Source organism: Cryptotermes secundus, unplaced genomic scaffold (assembly GCF_002891405.2).
Source record: "Cryptotermes secundus unplaced genomic scaffold, Csec_1.0 scaffold399, whole genome shotgun sequence".
Classification (NCBI taxonomy): domain Eukaryota; kingdom Metazoa; phylum Arthropoda; class Insecta; order Blattodea; family Kalotermitidae; genus Cryptotermes; species Cryptotermes secundus.
Genome location: NW_019727096.1, coordinates 2,023,495 through 2,049,008, shown reverse-complemented (window position 1 = coordinate 2,049,008; position 25,514 = coordinate 2,023,495). Strand labels below are relative to the sequence as shown.

At 41.3% G+C, this 25,514-nt stretch overlaps 1 protein-coding gene across 1 annotated transcript in view; it reads right to left on the bottom strand.

The window, feature by feature from the left end:
* The window catches only part of LOC111864390 (discoidin domain-containing receptor 2), a 214,110-nt gene that overhangs the window by 155,143 nt on the left and 33,453 nt on the right, over window positions 1–25,514 (bottom strand). The window contains exon 3 of the mRNA XM_023851611.1: window positions 8,759–8,906. Coding sequence (XP_023707379.1) covers window positions 8,759–8,906 — 148 coding nt within the window. The remainder of the gene's footprint in view (window positions 1–8,758; window positions 8,907–25,514) is intronic.

Sequence of the window (25,514 nt, the reverse complement as noted above, 5' to 3'; positions counted from 1 at the left end):
TTCATGATTGTGCATGACAGAATTATTAACGACTGCAAATTAAACGTGACGTATTTTTAGTGAAATTTATGCAAAGTGCCAGTTGTAGGATACGATGGTGGACGAATCGCTTGTTGATATAATCTCTTCTTGAAACTCCGCAAATTGAGAACACACCTGAATACGTATGTAAATTCCATCTGCTCTACAAACCAGAATACGTAACCCTGCGGAAGAAATTTTCTGTGTAAGCATGCTTGAATTTCCCAAGAGTGAAGGAATACTTACAGCGTACTGACAACATAAGCTAGTAAGCCCGGCGAATCCTCTTTCCCCTTGCATATCGAATATATCGGACACACTGCATTTCCCACAAACTAGTTATTTCATTTGAATGTTGAATTAACATGTTGTAACATGTTGACCCGTTGCTAAGTAACGACTCTGTAAACAACGGCCGTAAATAGTAAAACAGAAATGGTGTTCTCTATACGGTTCGAGCGATGGCCATGTGACGCAACAAGAAAACTCTTGGGAGATGTGTTTCCTATGCAGTCCGTGCCGAGGCTATATAACGAGAAGCACCTGCGATTACGAGAAAGTCTTGAGATGACAGTGAGAATAGTAAGAATTAGTTGTGAGAGTTTCCGGCCAGTAAGCACAGAAGTTGAGGAAGCTACGGCGTTGGAAGCCGCTATCAGGCGATAACAGGCGAAGATACGGCAGAATGAGATAATTTAGTGCGTGCTGTAGTGAATTGTAGAGAGTGCGAATTAGTGATTACGCTATAGTTACTTGTAGTTACGATCTGTAAATATTTAATAAATCCAATTATCAACCCAGAACCTGTCTGTAATAACTCCGTACATGTAACAATATACGTGTATTTGCAATTCAACAATATATTCTTGGAAATATATATCCAACATTTCGGAGAAGAATTCTGACTCCATCTTCAGTGACAATTTTATTACGGTTAGGAAGCATCCAGGTTACAAAGTGGGCAGGGTGACATTTAATATGATTAACTGAGACATGTGAGAGGGGGGAGGAGAATTTGCATAATTAGTCTACATAACGTCACGCCCAAGAAACCTGCAGTATAAACCCTCGGTGCCGTGGATATCTCAAATCTCATATTTTTCCGTCATGTGTCATTTTATATTCTCAATTTATGTTCCTTAAAATGTTTAATTTCGTCTCAACATTTTAACTTACATTTTCAGTTCTCATTATATCCACTTGATAAAATATTTCTCGGTCTAAATTATATTTAACTTTAAAATAAAATAAAGCCACGTCTGATTTATTTTGTTTTCACCCAATCTCTATCATTGCTGAATATACTTATTTAATTCTATAGTCATTACACCGAGCAGGTTGATACAGCATTAATGGTCTAGACTTGTATTCGGAAGTAATCAGTTCGAATCTCGACGGGAAAAACGTCTTCCCTGACTGAATTTTTCGGTATTTTCCTACCTGGCCAAATTTCGGGGCTGCACATCAATTAGGCCAAGACCGCTTCCTCTCAGATCCTTTCCAATTCATCAATCATCCTATCCTTCGACGCTATACAGTCTAGATACTAGAAGAATCGCAAAATAACCCACAAAAAAACAGAGGTAAATCTTATCACGTGTCTGCGTGTGATCCTTATGCAAAGGGTATTATGTGTATTCAGGTTTTACCAGACTTGAGTATCCAATTAATTAACGCTCAATTAATAACGAACTAAGAGTGTATATAACGGAGAGAGGGTAATGTGGTTGGATGGAAGTTGCTAGATAAAACGTAAGGGAGGGAAGAAAACGTAGTACGTACACATAACAAGTCGATAAGGAGATAAGATTTACAAAATCCCACGAGTTGCAACCCTTACCCTGTGATAAATGCGAGTACGTCACGAAACCGAAGGAATATGGGCTGTTACACGGTGAGTTTCCAATGTTCCAGAGAGTGCACAGGGTGTCCGCAAGTTACTGAACCAGAAGTCTCTGAATGAACGTAGTTATGAAGGATGTATTTATCAGGATTTCTCTTAATTCAGTTTGATGTCTCTCTCATTAAGGTATCTACTTAAATGTACTACTGTAAATGAAGTAATCCGTGTTTGCTTCAGAATCACGCCATGACTGCATGCAACGGCTGGAGGTACAGCTGTTAACAAAACAGAAAATGAAAAAAAAAATTGATTATATGAAGAAATTCAAGTTACTTAAGCTACTTCTCAATATACTCACTTCCCGAAATGATGAAATTTTCGTATCGGGGAATAAGTTTTTGTATGCCTGTATCAAAGAATTTTCCGCCTGTTAGCTCAGCCACGTTTTGACGCCTTCATTCAACACCTCGTTGTTACTGAATCTCTGAAATCCCAACCAGTTCTTCAGGTAGGTAAACAGATGGTAATTGCTCGAAGCGAAATCAAGGCTGTAAGGAGGTGGTCAAACAACTCCCAGTTGAAACGCTCCAGTGCGAAAAGCTGTGTGCAGATGCGCATTGTCATGAAGGAACACTGCATCGGCTGTCAGAATTCCACGCTATTTTTAGTGTTTAGCAATACAATTCTAACGTTATTTTGGTCTCTCTTTGCATGAATTCCACGATTAGCACTCCTTCCTCGTCCAATAAAACAATTGCCATCAGCTTTCTGGCAGACGTTTGTTTAAACGTTTTCGGCTTTTTGGTGAATGTGTGTGCCTCCACTGCATTGACTGCCATTTTGTTTCAACATTCACAAATGAAACCCAGGTTTCATCACCTGTTACTCTTAAGATGTGATGGAGAAATTCATCGCTATCTTTGTGAAACTCTGAGAAAGCCAAAGCAGAAGCCATTCTCTGCGTATTGTGCGCATTTTCGGAAACCATGTTGCGTGAAACTTGTGACAGCCTAGCTTAGCTGTAATAATCTCGTACATAACAGTGTGTGAAATTTGTGGAAATTCACAAAAAAAAAATCTGAAATTGTGAAGCATCTTCATTCACTTTGAACAATCATCACCCACTACAGATGACCAGCGTTTCATCGTAAACATTTGTCCGACAATCTCTGAATGTTGAACACCATTGTCTTACAGTTCCTTCACTCATTATATTTTGGCTGTAAACCGCGCATAATCCAAGATGTATTTCCACATCGCTTACGATTTTACGCGAAGAAAGCGGATAACAGGGCAAAAATCGCTGCTGGCGGGATTATCAATCGCAGGACACATCACAATTCACTACGTAGAGACAAGAACAAACACTAGGTGACCAGTTATGCGATGTCTTATAAGGCAATGGATCATGTGACGCTACCTCGCATGCGCTAGCTCTCCCTGTCTCCTACAATTGTTGCTTAAAATGAACGGCGGTTGCTTTCCGAATAGCCGTCGTCGGTATACTGAGCTATACCAGCTCCGAGCAAGCCCTAACTACTTAGTTTCTTTCGTGGTACTCAGCTCTATATGAAGTTTCTGTACTAGTGCAGGGGTATTGTTTAGAGTCCTTTCAGTATTTACCAGTATCTATGTACGTGCTCTCTTGCTAACCAGCCACTATGTTCTGTTCTAGTACCAGGAAAGTATTTACAGTTTATGTGATGGTAAGGTACAGTTACCCTGCGCTTAACTATTTACGCACTACGCCATGAAGACGTATGGGGGAGTCGATGAATAGATCCACGTTTTCTTGACCTTGGCACTAGTTGCAAGTGAGCGGTCAGCTTCACCCCTAGGAAAGGAGCCCCAATACCCATTGGATACGAGACTGTGTGAACCCCAGCGCAGGCTTGGATGACGTGGAGAGAAGACAATTCTTGACCTTACCGGGACTCGAACTCCGAACCCTCAGTCATCGAGCCAGCAGCCTGTCGCTATACCGACCGCTTTATCCCGGCTCCAAAATTTGGCTGTTAATTTTTATTATCAGCGTCCTCAATTTAATTACAAAATATTACTTCTTACATATTACTGGGAAAAGGTGGTGAAAATTGTTATATCCTATTAGCTACTGAAGACGGTCACTTCTCCGTGGAGTTTACTTTAGATGATACATAAAACAGACCCGCCATAGTCATCACGTCACCTCCAGCAGAACAATCAAGGCCGTTTCAACAAGGACAGCGGCGATGGGCGAAGGCGAAGACTTAACCTCCATTTCCCATGCATGAAGACGTTTATATGCTGCATGAATAATAAATGAACACCTTCGTCCACTTTACTTGATGGCGCCAAACACGGAAATTACAGCGACTGCGGTTGTGCACTGTGTGGGATGGCGCTCAGTGAGGAAAGGCAGACCGTCATTTCGGACGAGCTGACTTCTTACCAGAGAAGTTTCCGGTTTTATTTTCCATGTCCGAGTGAGTAGCAAGCACACTCATTAGAATAATGGCGGATGCAATGCCAAAGTGATTACGACACAGACTTGTTTGGAATTTATTGCAAGGTACAGGTACTGGAGCCGATTGCAGTGTCCGCAGGCATGAATTGTCTTCTCTCTCTCGAACAATGGGATCGTGGGTTCGAATCTGACTCAAAAGCATGGATGTCTATGTGTGCGTTTATTCTGTGTTTCTGTTCGTGCATAGGTAGCGGCCTTGCGACGGGCTGATCATTCATCCAAGGGGTCCTACCGTCCCTGTAAAAAAGATTACGAAACTCTTCGCTACGTAGCGTCCCCGACTGCGAAGGTCTTTTTTCTTTCCTCGACATCGGAAGGGGGATAGGTCACGTGATACATAGACAATCACAAAAATAATACGTCAGCATATGGGGGTGAAGATGGAATATGGGAATTGCTGGCGCCATGACGTCACGCACAAGAGCTAGCTGACCTTCAGCACGGCTCAACATGTTTGACGAAATGTTATGGCAGACTGGACGCTTCTTCCTATATCTTTAAATTCTTTATTACTTAGGAGGCTATATTATTTTATTTTTTAAGAATATTAGTTTAAGTACATATTTAAATTAAAAATTGAATTCAACGTTACATATTCTGATTCGAATTCACTGTTTGAAAGAGACAACATTTTCCAGATATGAAGGCTGTACATTGACCAAAGAATTTATTTATTTTAAATTCGAGAATTTTAAGTTCTTTGTTTTGTAACACAAGAATTCCATGAAAATGATCCTCATTAGATAAGGTTCATGTTACGTATTTAGTCCCTTTCACGTCGATAATTTTCTCTTGTGGGTTAATATTCAAAATAAAAATTTTATGGGTAATACTGTATTATAACAATTATTACTGCAGCATAATATAACCTCAGTCCCAGTTTAGTTCCACTTCATAACCACTGATTAAGGAGCAGTTAGTTAATGTACGCCCTCTAGTGTTCACAATTTGTCTTGCAGATATTATTAGTCTCCAAGAACGTGAATGAAATACGACTCGAGATAGAAACAAGCACCTGCTGGCTGGCGTCTCTTTCTATTTGTGAAGACATGCTGCTGAAGCTCAGCAGCGCATTCATATAAATTCCTTGACGTGTACTCAATTAATATCCCTTCAAAAAGCAAGTGGTACATTTAATGTAAACTTATTTAACTTGGGTATTATTCATATTTCGTTTACGTCTTCTCTGCTTATCTCGAAATTCTCTTAGTATTATCACCACCAAAACGTGGTGTTAAATACAAGATTAACTTTAAAATATTTCAACGGTACAAGTAATTATGGTAGAATTACATTATGACAAATGCAATCTCCAAAATATGATGAAACAATTAAACATATTATGAAAATTGTTAACTTGCACATTGGTGTAATTAAACTGATCTGTGATAGTGAACTGTCATTCAACACGAGCAGAATTCCACTAACAGAAGGATTAGTAGTCTCATGTAGGATATTTAATGATGTAAATTAGTAAATTAGTAAATTATTTTGAACGTTATGTCAATGAGGATAATATTGTAACGTGTCGGCAAACCAGAGGAGTAACTTCTCGGAACATATCACTCACACGCTGTAAAAATAAAGTTTTTTTGTAGGAAGTGATCTTAATTTTAAGAAGATTTTTTTTACGAATTAACAGGATTAGAGCAAGGCGATTATAGAACTTTCATAATACCGACAAAGAACATTTTGTTTTCATTGTCAGTCGGTTAGCAGCCTCTGACTTAACGTTGGCCCAGATGACGTAACACCTTGCCGTATTCTAGATCATTAAGCTGTGGGATTCGTTGCTAACTCAGCTCTTGACTCGTTAAGTAAAGAAACAAAAAACAAACTCGGTGATTTTAGTCCACAAGCGAACTATACCGACAGAGCGACCGCCGTTTGTCGGCGAAGTTTAGTGCCAACTTTTGCGGATAGAGAGTGTCGCGTGGTCAGCGCAACGAATCCCCACGGCCGTTAATTTCGGTTTTCTACACCGGAGCCGCCATTTCCTTGAAACAGATCCTCAATTATCATCACGAGGCTGAGTGGACCCCGTTCCAGACCCGCTACTTCTCAGAAAAAATGTCGTAGCGCCGGGAATCGGACCCGGACCTCTGGCTCTGTAGCCAGAGACGTTGACCACTAGACCACAGAGGCGGTTGACTGGTTAAGTAAGTAAGTAAATTAAGTTCGTGTGCCGCTATAACGAACGCCCATAAAATCTCCTTCCTTTGGCGTTTGTCTCTCGTTGGACAACATTCAGAATGGGGATTCGATTCAATTATTCACATTACGAAATCCAAAAAGGAGTTCGGTTTGAATCTCTGTGGAAAACCTGTAACTTCAGTTAACATTTTTCGTAGTTTTCCTCAGTCCATTCAAGCTAAAACCTGAGCTCTATCTCGATTAAACCGCAACCATTTCCTTCCACGTCCTTTCCAATTCATCATTCATCAACCCGACATTCGACTCTCTATATTATAGATACTGAAAGCATCGTTAAATAACCAACATAGAAAGACACAAAATGATCTGACTCTAGATGCAAATTGTAGTTATACGTCGCTTTACGGTTTCGTTGGTAAAGTAAATCTTAGAGACAGAAACACGGAGTAACAATGGTGGTACTTTTACCCTGAAGACAAAAGCACCAGGTTTCTCTGAAACGTTAGGTTTCTACCACACTACACGGCGTAATATCCCAGAAGACCGTGAACTTTATATTCACTGCTGTGAGAAAAACAAATCTCACGTAGGAATAACAAAGTTACGCTTCCAGTAACATCGCAGAGTTTCGTATGAATAATATTACCACTTTCAACGTAACTGTAAGGAGTTTCTTCAGAAAATTAATTATACATATGAAATCTTCAAAGAAGAATATTCTGGGATTTGGAATGGTGGGATTACCATCACACAACCAAGTGTCTTTATTAATCAATTCACAACATGTTTCGGCCCAGGTAGGCCATCATTAGGGGAATATTGAGAAATACATATATGAATGTTGATGGAGTGCGTATAAGCTACAAAGCAAGTAAAAAACTTTGCATTCCTACTCTTTGACGTCTTTGTGCAACTTCTTTGATATTTTAATACGAGTATTCACATGTCTTCGTACCTTCACTCCACAACACTATGTGTTTCGGCTTAATTAGCCATCTTTAGGTGCGTAAGTTCATGAACTGAAGGAAACTACTTCCCTGCTATTACCCAATATTTTATACACTTAATGATGGCCAGTGAGGTCGAAAAATGTAGCGTTATATAATAAAGAGATGAAGACAGTGAGCATTAACATACCGACGAAGTTGCATAAAGACGGCAAAGAGTTCCAGCGCAAATATAGAGCGCAACAGGATGTTGCAGTATAATATTATGATCAAGTATAAAACTTCTGTTGGTTGAATCTTGGTCTGAAGCGACTTAATATAGCAGCGTGCACAGCCGTTGCTATGAAACGCCTGCGAAATAGGCGAATATACAACGACTGTTTCCGAGCAACTGCTCAGCAAACACGTTCTAGAGGAAAAGAATACCGCGTAACGAAATAGACTTACTATATGAAATTGGGTGTTTTCTATGTGGTCCGTGCCGAGCAGGGCGGTTTGAAGCAACGAGTTCAGTTGAGCTCTTCGAGGGAGGCTGAGAAGAGGTAGTACTACGGTTAAGTTGAGAGTTGACAAAGAGTTCGGCACGGGCGACTATAAAGAACGGCCTTGGAACTGTGAAGTTGAAGAATCTCCACTGTTAGAAGCCGTTGTTAGTGAAAGGCTGGGGAAAACACAGCTGACTGCAAAAGGCTTAACGGGCGCTCTTGTGTTTTGTGAACTGTAGAAATTAGCTGTAGTGCTGTAGTTCCGAATGGTGTGTGTAGGTGGTCAATAAATCCATTCTCCAATCTGTACCCCTTCTATAGTCACCCCTAAATAGTGACAATATTATATATACTCCTTCACCAATTGTGCATTCCTCAAGAATCGCCGTATGATGGTCTATCTTGGATGAAATTATGTTCTGAATTGATTAACGAAATAATTTGTTTGCATTACATTATCCCTGCAATTTTAATGGTAAGCACCACAAGCCGGACACAACACTATGAGATTTTCTGAGATGTAACGCAGTGTAGTTTGGTAGTAAGATACAAACTTTTCGGAGGAACTGCTGCCTCTGTCTTCAGGGCAAGAGAAGAGATATATACAGTAGATTCTTTTGAAACACTGGTATCAATATACAAAATTACACGACGTCACAGAAGAGAATAGAGAAAATCTCACTCGATGAAAAGTTTGTCGAATATAAGGGAAAGATACAAATAATTTAAATACCCTTTATACTTGAATATGTAATTACAAATGTGTAAATGGGTGACACAAGGTACAAAAGAGAACACTTACCCTCGGCGAGACAACCGCGGAATTCCACGCGAAGACAAACTGTTCTCCTGTGGACGCTATAGGGCAGAACTCTGACCTTGCTGGCATAAACTGGAGGCATCAGACGGTGGCTGACCACGGTCGCCGTGTCGCTGTTCCCGCTCAGGATCTGCAGACATAAATCACATGTCACTACTCTCCTGTACGCAAAACTACGTCAGCGGTTCCCAACCACCGGCTGCCCGTGATATACTTGGAATATTCAACTTCCTTTTCCTTCGCACTAGAATTAGAGAACTAAGGTTTATCATAAAAATACAGGTAAAGGCAAAATGTTCGCAGTGCTTAATTAATTTAGAACCAAGGACGCATGGTGGAGTGCAGGTATAGCTCCATCTTTCTTGACTTCGGCACTGGATGGAGATGAGTGGTCTGATTCACTACCGGCCGTTTTAACCCTGGGGTAAGAATACCGATATCCATTGGATAGGAGGCTGGGTGGGCCCCAGGGCCGGTCTGGACGCTGTGGAGCGAAGAAAAATTTCTTGCCCTTCCTGAGAATCGAACCTCGAGAATTTGGCCCGTAGCTAAACCGACTGAGCTACTCCGGCTCTTCTTATTTCTTGCATAAACTGTATTGCAAAGCAGAGAAATAGAAGTTTTTACAAATAAAAATTGAATTTTTTTCTTCAAATAAATATTTAATCCTTGTAATCACTCTAGTCTTCAAATCTCGCGACACACAGGTTGAAAACCACAGAACTACATAAAGATATTAGTACAGATTGATCTCCATTTCAAAACATGAACAATGAAGATGGTTTCTCCCTTGTCAAGTCATGGAAACTTCTCCTTCATATGAGTGAGACCAACTTCATTCCTGTCCGTGACGTGTGGATTATTTCACTGTACTGTCATTATCAAGAATATATAGCTTAAGATAGTAAGATTAATGATTAACTGGAAATGATTTGGAGGCAAACAATCCTGACCTGATAGAGGTAACATCTTTGAATTTTCATGAAGAGTCTGAGAAATACCAGGATAAATCCCAGTCAGATTAGCCGGTGTCATAGCCCAGATTCGAGCCCAGAATCTCCCAAATACTACTCTGGAGCTTTACCTCTATGCGAAATATTTCGTTGCAAGTGCGTTGTACTGCATTCAGTATTATCTGAAGAGACATCAGTGGTTTGCGTGCTTCTGATAAGCCTACCGTTTCGAATTAGCAAAATGTCACTTGCATTTCTCTGCGTCTAAAAGTACAAAGAATCTTGCTTTCGGAGGGCACACTCAGACGGAATGGGCAGGGCTCTCTCCTCCCGCCCAGCCCATAACCCTAAGATCGCTGTATGGTTGCACTGTCAAGAAAAGTCAACTGTAGTTTGTCGTGGTATTTCAAGCCACAGATTTCATTTCCTAGGCCACAAATAACAATAGAATCAATGACAGCCTTCCATAAATCTCAGAACTGTAATAGGCCATCTATCTATTGTATTCTTTCAGAAAACTTCAAGAGTGAACTTGTCATCTTCAAAGATACGGGTTCACAGAGAACAATAAACATCATCAGAGCTCTTGCCTACATGGCCTACCGTAGGCAATAGAAAACTAAAACAAAAGAAGGAGCTGAAGCAACGACAGCATAAGGATGGAGTAAAAGGGCTGGAAGACCACATAAATTAATTACGTTATTGACCCAACGCGCCATTCTTTTCAACCCCTTTGTATATATGTCTCAATTATCTCATCCCTTTTAGTGGCTGCTTCAAGTCCTACTGTGCGTCTCCCTCCCCTCGCTTTTACCCATCTTCTGTACCATCCTACTCACACCTTCACTCGGCCCGAGCACAACAAAAGGTCTCTCAAAACTGCCTCATCAAAACAATATTTTTTGTTTTCAGTTCTCGCATGTTTGGTACTAACGGGATTATGAGGATTCTGGTTTCAATGTTTTCAATATTGTAGTCGTGGACGAAGTTGCATCATCGTTAACTGATGAAGCAGGCAGTTATATCATCATTACAAACTTTTTTTTTTCATTGGCGCTACAGTCCTCATTTGGGCCTAGGCTTACCTGCATGAAAACCTCCGTTTCACTTCAGTTTTACTAGATCATAGACATACGGTAGGACTCCTTGGGTGGGTGATCAGCTCGTCGCAAGGTCTCTAACTGTACACAAACACAGAAAAACGCACACAAACATCCATGCTCTGAGTGGGATTCGAACCCATGATCCAGGCTTCCGAGCGAGCGAACACAGTGCATGTCTTAGACCGCTGGGCTACCGTGACCGGCCCTCATTACAAACTTATTGGACTATATTTTCAACATTCTTCCGGAACTCATATGCCGGGCGGAAATTCAAGTGTGACAAGTTTTCTTCCGTAAGGCTACCCACACAATTTATGTCCTGTCCTTTTTCGGGCAGTCCACAGAATTGAAATATTTAATTGCATTATCTTCTGGGATGTGACACTGTGCAGTTTTGTGGAAGTGTGCTGAAGATTCGGAGGAACATATTGCTTCCATCTTCAGGGTAGAAGAGTAAGCCAAGCAAGCAACTGGAAAGAACGAATCAGCTTCTCACAGGAGTGACTACGAACAATTATTATCATCTGAAATGTGATTCCGGTCATTCGCTCGGAAATTTATCGTTGTGTCCTGTTTTCTGTTTACTTGCTTATCTTACTTTCGACCCTGAAGATGGAAGCAGTATACTCCTTCTAATCGCTAGTAAATCCCTACTAAACTACACGGTGTCACATACCAAAAGAAAGTAATTTTTATAGTTACCGCTGTGAGAACCTCAAATCCAGCACTGGGTGAATTAGCAGGCTACTTAAACAACTCTGTCCAGATATCTGTCCAAATCTAATTTCATCAGCTCCCAGAACCCATATTCTAAATTTTAAGGAACAAGTTATATTTCGAAACATCTGTTCGTGTGGCTGACTCTAAGGAGAAGAAAAATATTAAAAAGCTAATAGTTCCTCAACTGATCAAAAAATTCTCCGCCAATTATGAAAACCAAATATTTTTGTTGAATTTCAGATTCTCAGGGCGGCAACTGAAATGTTGCGTCACACAGTCTGGTAGAAGTTCACTGACGCTTCGCAAACGTATACTCCCTCCATCTTCAGGTTCGAAGAGTAAACAAAGCAAGTTATAGTAGAAAGGAAAGCAGAGCTAAGCTTGAACTGGAAATAGATACAGTATGTTCCTCAGAATTTCAGTAAACTTTCACCAGGCTACAGAATATCACGTTCCAGAATAGTATTCATTCGTGTTTATGAGAGCAGGCCAATATTCTGTCATATCATAAATCCAGTCCACATCAACTTTTCATATTTCTTTGAGATGAGTACTAGTGTTGCTAAAACAAATTCAGCATTTTAGCCAGTGTCAGAACACATAATCCAATAGGGGGCATGAAGGTTCATCATAAAAACAAATCACGTGATTGTCTCTTGTCGGGGTTTTGGTTTGGACACTGGATTTATTGACCACTTATACACTCACGACTCGTGACTACACTTTACAGATCATTGTCACACAATGAGTAGTGTCCTTAGTCTATTAAAGTCTCCACTAGCCGTTGCCTGGTAACGGCTTCCAACGGCTTCCCGAACTATACCCGTGCCTCAGCTAGCAGCTTTTACAAGCAGTAGCTCACAACGACTGAACTGCAGTTCTCTAACTCCCAGGCTGACGGTCATTTCATGCCAACCTCCTAGTTTTCTCTTCACTGACTCACTAAATTACACACTCCAAATATCAGTGTAACTACAGCACACATAAAGTCTTCTCACACTTCACCAGTCGTTTCCTGATAACGGATTTTAACACTGCTCTCCACTTACGTCCTTACCGTCTGGCACATATCCCACAACAGATGTAAGCAAAATTAAAGTCACATTGGGACTGACGGTCCGTCGGTCAGTCAGTCAGTCAGTCAGTCAGTCAGTCAGGTCAGAGAGACAGGCAGACAGACAGTCAGTCTTGGTGTCGAGCCCCATCGGGGGCTCATGACCAGATATTTATTACTCTTTGACAGTTACGGTCTTGTTTTTGTAGGGCGCCCTCTCTGACGAGAGAACGGGTCTGTCTTTTGTATATCCTGCTGGCCCTTGCCAACGCAGTCTTTCTCGGGTCCGAGTGTGTTGGGACTCGCGATCACATTTCAGTGTCTCAAAACTGAGACTTCCTTTCTCGTCGCCTCCTACTACTCGCAGGGTCACGGTGGAGGTATTCGACCTCGCCTCCACACGGGTTTGATCTAAGTTCCAAGTCCAAGTCACATTGCGACTGACGGTCCGTCAGTCTGGCTGTCTTGGTGTCGAACCCCGACTGGGGCTCATGACCAGATTTTTTTTCTTTTTTCTTATATGAAAGTTACTGTCCTGTTCATTTGGGCGCCCTCTCTGACGAGAGGTCGGGTCCGTCATTTGTCAGTCATAGTCTGTGTTAGTAAGTCCATTTTCAGTGTTAACATATATTTACAAATTTAATCTTAATTCCTATTTCTATGTATATTATACAGAAGGCCTCTGTCAATCCAGGGTCAGTACAGCAGATTTGGCCCTATTTCTACCAGTATTCGCTACCACGGCAGTCTAGTCACTTGAACTGATATAAGTTCTAAATCTTGTCCCGCCTAAAAGCTCTTGGTACGTACCGCGTAGAAAACACCTTTTCTAACAGTTTTGCTATCGTTTAGTGTTGATTCGTTGCTACACAGACGTGATGGTAGCACCGTTGTGTAGAAACGGCCGTGGCACGGACCACAGAAAACAACGTTTCCCCACATTTCCTTTGTTTTTGCGTTTGATTCGTTGCCATAGGAACCTGTTTCCTTTTTCCGATCGTTATCTAGTAACGCGTCTACATTCTAAGTCACTCTCAAGTTTGCAGAATCAGAATGATGCAAAATAGGAGGTCCGGTAGTAGGGGTGGCTGCGGAGTAACACCAAAAGGGTGCAATCCTTACTAGGGTACACAAAATTTCCGCCAAGTGGCATTTTCACCTAGGCATCTCTATGTTGTCAGCTGTTCTAAATAAAGGGGATGGACAAAAATATGGAAACACCCAACAAAAAACACATTACCGTGACTAATATGGTGTAGGACAACCTCTGGCTTGCAGAACTGCTTGTAGTCTCCTTCGAATGGATAAATAGAGGTCCTGTATGATTTGCAAGGGAATCTTGTACCATTCTTCCTGAAAAACATGGTAAGTTCTGTTATCGATGATGGAAGTGGACAGCGCGCACGCAGATTGCTTTCCAAAACAGACCACAAAGGCTTAATAATATTGATATTCGGCGATTGTGGGGGCCATGGCAGACGTGACACTTCATCTTCGTGCTCAGAAAACCAGTCCTGGACGATGTGAGCTTTGTGAAAACGGGCACTGTCGTCTTGGTAAATGGCATCACCATTGGGGAACAAAGTTTGCACCATGGGATGGACCTGGTCGCCCAAAATGGTCACATAGTCGATGGCAGTGACGTGACCTTGCAGGGTAATGATGGGTCCGACAGAATACCACGATATGGCTGCCCGTACCATGATCGAACCCCCGCCATGTTTCACTCTTGGCAGCCAACAATCTGGATCGTAAGCTTGGGATGACGTTCTCCAGACGTAAACTCGGCCAGAAGACGGAAACAGTGTGAAGGTGGACTCATCCGACCAAATGACCATCTTCCGTTGCTCCATAGTCCAGGTTTTATGACTTCGGCACCACACTCTCCTCTTAGTGGCATTTTGATCACTGATGAGTGGCTTTGGAATTGCAGCTCGTCCAGAAATACCCTGCTTGTGGAGTTCCCTTCGTACTGTTTTGGTGCTGACAGGGTTTGTGAGCGTGACATTCAGTTCAGCAGTCACTTTGCAGCTGTAGTCTTCTTATTTTTCGTCACAATCCTACGCAATGTTCGTCTGTCTCTATCACTCAACACACATTTCCGTCCATGCTGGTATTTATCGGATGCAGTTTTTCCAGTCCTCCTATATGCGGTCATAATCTTGGATACTGTGCTTCGCGAAAAACCAAAAACCTCGGCTACCTTGGTTACAGAAGCACCCACCATATGGGCCCAAACAATTTGTCTGCGTTCGAATTCTGTTAGCTCTGACGTGATGCAAAAAAACTGCACAGAACACTGTCTCGACAATAAATGAAGCTTTGCAACGTATTGCGGAGGTTGTACAGGTAGTGGGGTTGGGCAGATACGACAGCGTGACCTACAAACTTTGCTAAAAGAAACACTTCAATTCAGGCATGCATTTCACGAGGCTTTTTCATATTTTTGTCCATCCCCTGTAGTTTCGATGAAGAACTTACCAATATTATCATGTATCCGTGGCTTGCGTGACTAATAAGACAGGTTTTGGATTTGATAATCGAATTTAGTGGACCATTATACAACTGGCAACAACAGTTTACAAAACGCTGACACACTGTCGTTTTCTTCTGCTGGACAGTCTCGAATTCTCACAACATTTTGCTACTTCACTACTCCGTTGTACTTCGTGTCGTCTTCTGACTGTACCCTCTTCTAACTCTTCTGCATGAACCCCACGGAAAACATCGTCTTATGTTGTCAAGAATGCATGTTTATTGGTTCGTTACCTAGCAATGGATGTCATATTGCTGAAAGCGTATGCTTCTGGAATGTGTTTACCGAACCGTTGCCTAGCAATGGACCTATGCGTCATAATATTTTGTACAATTTTCTTTACTATTCTACGCTACAATATCTAAGCTGCTGTTAGTGTCATTAAATAAATATAATTCCAAGAAACTCTGATCTGAATTGAATGTCACGTATTCATACAGAAGTTCTAACAAAATTGTGTTTGTGATTGAGCAGTTCGGTGTACTACACACTGAATACTCAGTCCATAGGACGCAGTCTGCAGTTTCCATTCCTCCCCTGGGTGTCATATCTTCATTATTCTCGAGAGGTATCGAATATAATATGATGTATTGTTCTTTATGTCAAAGGATGCGACGGTTTTGTACCCATCCGACAGAAATGGTTCTGACGGGTAAATCGGTAAATTTCAGTAACGTAAGTTTTCTTCTACCCTCATCTGACTTGTATAAATTCTGCCGTACATCTCCATGGCATAATTATAATGAAGGTATTTATTATATACTTCGCCTTTTGAAACTCATTACATTAATTTTTAATATTGCAATATCAGTTCTTAATTATGACACATGTAGGGGTTATTGCGTGACTTATAAAACGGGTTTCGGACTGGATGATTGGATTTATTGACAACTTCCTTATACATTCAACTAGGAACTACAGACAATTACAGCACTATCGCTGATCTACACAATTCACAGTTCACCAACACACAAGAACTAGGGTTCTCAGTCTTCAATAGTCATATCCTGGCAACGGATATTATAACAGGCTGTCACTTCAAATAACATGAAGTCTTCCTTTCACAGTCTAATTGCTCTCTTGCCATTATTCTGCAACTGCTAATTCCGAAGACTCGGCTTAATTCCATTCCTCTGCTCCCAAGCTCATATCCCGGCAGGCTGGCCTCTCTATCTCGACTCGATTGGACTCGACTCGACTCGACTACGACTTCTCAACTGAAATCTTCTTCATAACCACTTTACACGGACCATGCAATAACACAGAAACGTACTGATGGTTCCATATAGAATAACTTTGAAGCAGGAACCCATGTCCGCAAACGTAAAATAGCAGCGCTAGGGCGGCATTTAAAATCATTTCGTGTAAACTTGGCGCCTCAATGTCGAACTGAATTGCACAGAGGAACAGCCATCCACCAGCACTCGTGCCATTGCCAAGATTGTGGGCACATCAAAATCAAGTGTTTGGAGGATCCTGCACGGCCAACAGCTTTATCCGTATCATCCAACGCGAGTACATGACCTAGGTCCAGCTGACTTCGTATCACGAGTTCAATTTTGTCAGTGGATACTGAACCAGTGTTTACATCAGTCAAACTTCTTGAATCACGTGTTATTCACAGACGAAGCGCAGTTTACAAGGGATGGTTGGTTCAACTGTCGAAACAGCCACGTTTGGGCTGACGAAAACCCCAACGTTACTGTAGATGGATACAACCAGGCGCAATTTTCTGTCAATGTCTGGGCGGTCATCATTGGCGATCATTTGATTGGGTCTTTCTTCCTACCAGCGTGACTCAATGGGCCCTTTTACAAGGTGTTCCTGGAACGTATCCTTCCAACTTTGCTAAAAGACGTACCACTGATTGAGCGGAGGCAAATGTGGATATAGCATGACGCAGCGTCGGCACACTTCAGCACTGTATCACGAGACTACCTGGATGCTGCTTTTCATGGTCGTTGGATAGGAGGAGGAGGCCTAGTGCCTTGGTCACCCCGATCCCCAGACTTGACACCTCTGGACTATTTCGTCTGGGGTCATGTGAAAAGCCTGATCTACGACACGCCTGTGGATAATGAATTGGAGCTGTTGGCCAGAAAACTTGTTGCATGTGACGTGATCCGTGAGACACCTGGACTATTTGAAAGGGTGCGCCAAAGTTTCTTTCGTGATGTAACGCATCCATTGAAAATGGAGGGTGCAAATTCCAACAACTACTCTAGCAGGTGAGTCTTAGGAGTTTGGAGGGGGTAATATGCCTGTCCATGCTCTTCGACATTGAGGCGCCAAGTTTAAACAAAATGATATTAAATGCCGCCCTACGGCTGTTATTTTACGTTTGCGTACATGGGTTCCTATTTCAAAGTTGTTCTGTAGGGAGCCCTCAGTATGCTCCTGAAGTATGGCACCAAACTCCTGGGACATCCTGTATAGCTGGAGAGGCGTGTTTTCAGCGCCGTTTCATAACAATGGAAGTTACTCGATTGTTGCTTGTGTATTCTTTGCCGAGGGAATATATTTATAAAGTCGTTGGCTAGCAATGAACGTCTATTCTGACTTCGTTATTCCAGCTTTCGTGCGTCCTTCCACAATAAGTTCTTTGCCTTCTGGGCTGTGACGCTGTGTACGCCGGTAGATATCTGTTGTTTCGGAGGAACTTTCAGTCTTCATCTCCTTGTCACCTTCGTTAACAACATGCCAGACTGCATGGTGTCACATACAGGAAGAAGGAATGCTTCCCAGTAAAGGCCGTTAAAGCCTCCAATCTCGTATGGTGTTCTTCCTAGAACACTCTTCTTACAAAGGAGTGATTAATAAATTCACTACTAACATGTTAATTATTTAGTGATGCAGATATATAAGACGTTGAGATGGATTTCGTTTTGATGATTAACTCTCTATGGTGAAGTGGAAGTTACGTGAATCACCGAATCGAAGTATCGCAAACGTGTTGACTAAAACGAGCATTGAAGAGTTAGATGCAAATTTTTAGATTCAAATCAACAACTGAGTCTGGTATTATTGTACGCCTGATGATGACCCAGTATAAGGGTCGAAACATGTAGCGTCAATAAAAACAGATGTTGGTGGGATAGCGTCTGCTTTGTTCTAAATACAGAAGATTGTTGTGTAGACTGCATACTTTTGTATACATTTTATGTACTTTGACTAAAACGAGTATAGTTCATGATGTGTATTCATGCTAACCGTGCAACAGGACGCTAAAATATAACATTACGAGTGTAGTTTTCTGAGTTGTAATTATGTGTAATTGGGAAACAGCCAGGCGATTCATAAGAAAATATAGCTTCCATCTTCAGGTTCAAAGTAAAAGACAATCAAGAAACCAGCAGAAGCAGGCAGTGAGTTGGAATTCAATTGAACTTCAGAATAAAACAAAATGTGTTTCTTTAACTTAAATATACTTTTAATGGTGATTTATTTTTCTTTATTTTTTAGATGTTGATTCAGCACTTCGAACTTAGTACCGTGTAGGTGTGAGCAGCATTGCTGCCTCGTTAAGTTCAGAGTCAGCTGACCCTACTCACTTTGAACCATGAAGATGGAGACAGCTGTAGCAGTCTTCTGAAATATCTCCGTATAGATCGGACTAGCCCTTTTCAAAGTTACGGAATAACCCACCTGTCAAAAATATTCGCCTTCTCTCATTTTTTCTGTCGTTAACACTCCCAATGTCCAGAATTTTCTTTATCAGTCGATACACCCTTGTCTTATTTAGTACTATATTGTCGAGTACGCATGGCTTCATGAACAGTAGAAAATTATTTCGATGTTAAGTAATATTCAGCCGGTCACGGAAGCCCAGCGGTCTAAGGCATGCACTGTCTTCGCTCGCTCGGAAACCGAGATCGTGGGTTCGAATCCCACTCAGGGCATTGATGTTTATGTGCGTTTTTCTGTGTTTGTCTACAGGTAGAGGCCTTGCGACAAGCTGATCACTCGCCCAAGGAGTCCTACCGTATGTGTAAGATCTAGTAAACCGAAGTGAAACGGAGAGTTTCATGGAGGTAGGCCTAGGCCCAAATTGGGGCTGTAGCGCCACAGGAAAAAAAAAGTAATATTCAAGAAAGAACATGTGTTCTGCTCATGAATATGTCTTGGACACAGGCACAGAGCTTCTGCGCAACTGGCAGCAGTAGCAGCCTAGCAACCAAGATGATAACTGACTTGAGTGTCAAGATGAAATTTGGTAGAAAATCATCTGATTTAATTTCTATTCCGTAGTAAGTGATTATGTTTTGGGGTTCGTTTTAAATTATACACCCAGTCCAACGTAGGCCTTAGACACAATATTAATGTTATCACGTTATCATGGGTGAATGCAATAACCAACACGTTTTATAACTGCCGCGCGGCCGAAATAGAAGTCACAATGTCTTACAGATCCTCTGTTCTGTTGCGTTGTCACGGGAATGATATAATAATTCCCAAGCAACGTTTTAGTTTTCTTGTTTACAACTTCCAGTTACCGTATCCCTGGAAACCGTGTTTCGTAATCAGTTGGTTTCCAGGAATCAATCTCTCTGTTGCAACGTATTTACCAGTTCGTTTCCTAGAGATGGCCCACGTGTCACAATATGTATAATGAGGCAATCTTCTGAGGGCCTAGCATATCTCTAAATGCAACAGCGCAAGAAACAATTCCAATTTACAGTTTTAGAAATTTTTATTACGGTCCATTCTTTATCGTTAAAGTCTCTTAGGAGTAAGAACTGCAGGATGAGAGGACGTATAAATATGGATTATGGTGACCCTCTTCCCCTAGGACGAATTGGCAAGAGAGAGGTAAAGCAGAAAAGAGGAAGGAAGATGGAACAGAGAACATAATGGTGATTGCAACACGCAGGAATGTTTTCTGTCGCCTTCTGCAGTTCCAGCTAACCTGCCTGCCCTTACAAACGAATGTTTGGCAGCATCTGGTGGGGCCGCTGGATTGAATCCTTTATATCAAGGTTTCTATTACGGGGGGAAGGGGAAAAAGCCAAAACAAAACACAAGAAATTTTTCCAAAGCTTCGTACGAATACCAGCTGAGACTGAAGACGAAATAAAACGCAAAGCATACTTATGTTGAAGTGGAAAATCTGGAAGAGAATATATAAAACGGGAATATACGTCAATAAATCTAGACGCTTCATACTGAATTTTATAACGCCATTCCCAGTAATGTTATACAAAACACGTTTCATTCTACCGCCTTTTAGAATGAGGGCCACTTGTGCAAGAAGTATAATGTTGAAGGTATTAAAACGAGTATGTGCATTAGGTTGGAAGAAATTTGTTGGAATCATTCCTCTTCAGTTTACCATTTGCATGATAAATACAGTATGTCCTAAAAATAATGTTGCTGTTCCGAGAACCAATATTTAGAAAAGTCAGAAACATATTAAAGAAATTAATATTTTATTTTAAAGTTCACATCAAAAGGCTTTGAACATAATTAGTAAGTTTCCACGAGTGCACCGTTCGTGACCCTGCATATGTCCAGTCCATATTACACTTCTTGCAATACAAGCTGTAACATATCCCAGCTGATTGTCTTACACTAGCTTTCAAATTTTGTCTCTTAAACACATTCTATGACGTGTACTCTTAATTATTAGTTATTTCAATATTTCTTTGTTCAGTATTAATATATTATAACGGATTGGATCAACGTGTTGCCAGGCAACAGCTCTGTAAACACAGTCCAACGCGAAACAATAGAGGAGTCTGTGTTGTCTGTGTACGCGGTGACGTCACGCAACGGCGGGTTGTGGTCACGTGACATGTGTTTCCTGTAATGCGTGTCCTTTCCTCGACTATATAAGTGACAGTATTTGTTCAGTTCATGGGCGAGTCACTTCTCGGTAGGAGATAGCCACGGGAAGTTCATAATTGAAGAAGAGTGCCTGAAGAAGTCAGCCTGTGAAGATTTAACGTGTGATTTGATGATTTTTTGTGTGCTGTAGCACAGGGATATTGGGAATTTGTGATTCAGTGAGACTTTCATAGTTTCTGTGCTATAAATCCGTGAAGACTAGTGCAGATAGACTAAAGAAATTAGCGTGGAGGACTTTGTAGTGTGAAAATCGGCAATAGTGTAATAATTAATTGCAGTTACAACGTGTAAGTATCCACTAAATCCAATTACAAATCCAAACCCGAGCTTTAGTCACTGTGACACGTGACAATATGTTATAAACAATTTTTTTCTGTTTATTACATCGTGTGTGTCAAGGTGGTACCAATTAAACCGTTATTGTCAAAATGGTACATGTTGCTTAGTTTTGTCTTTGTGCAACTGTCTTTGTTTTGTCTTTTTGCTTGTGAATATATTAACACTGGGCTTCGGACTGTTGAACTGTTACAAATATATTAAAAGTACAAAAAAAAAAAAGTTAAGGTATCCCTGTAACTTTCTGTGAAGGCCCGTAGGGTTGTGAGACGTTGAGGATCCCACATTATCTAGACAATCGGCTGACAGATGGCGGTAAGGTTGTCAGCCTTACGTGCCGACCGCGCTTTACTCCCCAGGAAAATTGTTTAATTAATTCCTGGTTCTCATTTCTGTTAGAGGCTGAGTCAACCCCAGGGCCATAGTGCGGCCGGAAGGATTAGATCAATTAAAAAAAAAATCCAATAACCTCATCGGGACTTGAACCCGCGACCTTCCGGTTTGTAGCATAGTGCCTCAACCAACTACAGTATTAATAATAATAATAATAATAATAATAATAATAATTTTTTTCCTTGGCACTACAGCCCCAGTGGGCCTAGGCCTACCTCCATGAACTTCTCCGTTCACAATAATAATAATGCAATAAATGTTTACCCCTACTCTGAGAATTCGTAACTTCAACATGTTCACTTGCCTGTCTAACCATTGCACTTCAGCTATATGTGCTTCATCAGGAAATGTGGTCTGTAAACTTACAGATATTTTTAGGAAATCTTTTTTTTAAGCCTAAATCGATTCATTTTTGTTTTTGTTATTTCTTGTTTACTTTATTCTGTGCTGTCATATTGCTGTTGTTTGTATCGTTCTGACTCTGTGATTGAGTCATTCGCTGTTGAGCTCAGCGCGTAAATATATAGAGAATGTAACTGAACAGAGTCTTTATGTTGTGTACGTCCTCAATGTAATTTCCTAAATTTACGCTGTACTGTGCCTGTAATTGGCCTTGTAGCTTTTTACTCGGCATGTAAGCAACAAAAATTGAACTGATTTGAATTGAAATGGTTCAGGTCTCAAATTCTGTCTATATAGAAGTAGTTCTTTACGTGGCCCCCAAAAGAAATAATTCAAGAGGTGAGAAGTCAAAGCTTCTAGATGTCTACAGAGTTGAACCACCCCTGCCAATCCATCTTCCAGGAAATGTTGCACTAAGAAATTTCGTAACTAAATGTGGGGGATGAGGGAACGTAACGGAACAACGTGGTGGTCCCTGGTGGCCGCTCGTGAAACTGTCTGGGCGAAGGGATATAAATATACAATATGTAGTGCGATGTCTTTCGTATTTTCGGAGACAGACACTCCCGAAACCCAACCATTACTCTTCGGAGGATGAAGAAAACTACGTAATGATGAATTTCGTGATTTGTACTCCTCGACAGATAGTATGATCAAAACGAAGAGAATGAGAAGGTATGGCCATGTAGCACGCATCCGAGGCAAGGAAATTTTGGCAGAAATCAAGAAAAAGAAACAAGGAAGACATGGTAGTAGAAAGGAGAAGGGCTAGACTCATGCGGTTCAGGAAAGGGACAAATGGCGACTCTTGTGGATACGGCAATGGTGGTTCGTGTTCAGAAAAATTCTGAGCACTTCTTGAATGGCTGAGTATCCACTCTATTCTCAACGAGGAACCAGCTTAGGCTATGTAACGCCTGATAGCAAATGGGGTTACGCTGTAGCATAGGTGGTTGAGGCACTATGTTTCAAGCCGGAAGGTCGCGGGGTCGATTCCCGATGAGATCACTGTATTTTTTTAAGTTACCTGATCCTTCCAGCCGCGCTATTGCACTGTTGTCGACTTAGCCTCTAACAGAAATGAGTACCAGGAATCTTCCTGGAGGTAAAGTGCGGCAGACGAATAAGGGTGGCATCACCGCCATCTGTGAGCGGATTGTCTAAAAAAAATTGAGAGCCTCGACATCTCACAACCCTATGGGCCTTCACGGCTTGTTACAGGGATGGCTTTATCTTTACTAGTGATAGGTGACATGCATGATTTAGGAGGGGTGTCAAAGAATTCGGTCATAGGATAATTTAATGAATTCTCCCAACATTCGCCTGGACAGAATGGGAATGACCACGACCAAACTTGGCCAGAATATCCGATATCTGGACCTGGGGTTGAGCCCAGGACTTCCCGATTATGAAGCAGGAGTATCAACCATTTCGACACTTGAGTATCTGATGATGATCTCGGATTAGTAGATCGAAATCTATCACGTGATAAAGTACTGTAATACTACAACGGTGTTGATGCGTATGGCAAAATTTCCAGCTCATATGGACGGCAGATTAATTATTCGTTGCACAGTTCTCGTATTTTGATATTATAAGCGGATTATAAAGTCATTTAGCTGGAGGGTAGACCGTCCAATGTCGAACTGAAACTCGTAGCATTTTCAGTAAATTTAAATGACGATTTAATTTTAGGAATAATTTGGAATCACAGTGTGTATAATTTATTAACCATATATCTTTGGACGCAGCAACAAAATTCATGTCAACAAAACGGTAATTCGCGTCAACAAACCGGAGCCAACAAAGAATCACTATTATGTTTCATCTGAGCTTCTATGTAAGTGACGAAGTTTAGTCCTGCAAAAATTTACTGACGTTTCGGAGGACCGTACACTCTCTGTCTTCAGGGTTGAAGATTAAATCAATCAAGCAACAAACAAGAAACAAACACAGAAGAGCACAAACACAAAAATTACAGTGAGAGGCTTTAATGCCCAGAGCGGAATTTGAACCCATTATCCCAGTTTTTGAGGGGCCAAAATCGTTGTCCTTATGGGGGAATCTAGGATAGCTCAGACTGTACAGCTACGACATCCAGAAAATACCGAAGGCTCTTTCCCTGGTGTAAAGCGACAGGGGCTTGAAGGTGACCACTCACCACCATATAGTGCCGAGGTAAAGGAAGGTGGAGCTATACCTTCACTCTCCTATGCATCTTCATGGATTGTTGATTAATTAATTAATTAATTAAGCGTAGGGACAACTTTAACTTTCTTTTACCTTTATGTTTTTAGGAACGCATTTCCATAACTACTATACTAAAGCTAGCTCGTATTAAAACTAATTCGGCTAAATCTATCGTTTCCAGGAAAGCATTTCCGGCAATATGAAGAGTACAAATAAATGTAATATTTGAGACAAGTGACTATTACGATCTTAACTGGGTTCTTCCAACCTAGACCTCAAAGTTACTTGCATAAAATCTATCGAAAATTTCCCTACGATAAACTGAGTTCAAAGTACAATGAATACCTCGAGCACTGAAGTACACACTGAATAATAAATCATTTTTATGTACTTTTCAAAATCAATATTTCACGTTGTCGTCACGACATACAGCGTCCTCATGACGGCTGGACACCCCATCCCTTCAATGCGGGCAATATGGATATCATTGGGGTGGTATTATTTGAAATGTCATAGTAGAAGGGTCATCCCCAGTCATGTGTCTACACACTGGACCCCTCAGGGACAGCACATTGCAAAACATCTCACTGATGAGCAGTAGGCAGTGTATTAGGGGCCAATCCTGCCATATATATATCTTTTATATACCACTAAAACGAATATATAATAAAAAACACACTCCCTAGTTATCTACTGCACCTGTGCCCATATCTATACCAACATAATGTCTGAAATCCTCACAGAGTTCTGTCAGAATGGGATCTCAGTATTCAACAAGCCAACAGACAATTCATATGAAACATAAAGCATATAACTTCACGTCTGCATGCGGCAGATCTACTCACAGCTCTGGACTAACCTGGATTAATCTGACATCTCTACTCCGACATGCCCGAAACACCTGACAGAGCAAGCTGTCTGACGCAGTAACGCTTCCGACTTCCATTACGAAGGCGTCTGGCTCAGATCTTGGCTTGTGCACTGCCTACTCTGAACGATCTTCGAGGATTAACAAGGACGGCGTAACAACATTTTTATATTAAGCCTGAGCACATTCACTCAAGTCACATTCAAACACTTCGCAATAGATGAAGAGTTTTATTTTCTGGGATATAAAAACCTTTGAGTCCGTTGACTGTTAACTGGCGTTTCAGAGGAACATGTCACCTCAAACTTCAGTGTCGAAGAATAAGCGAAGCAAGAAGTC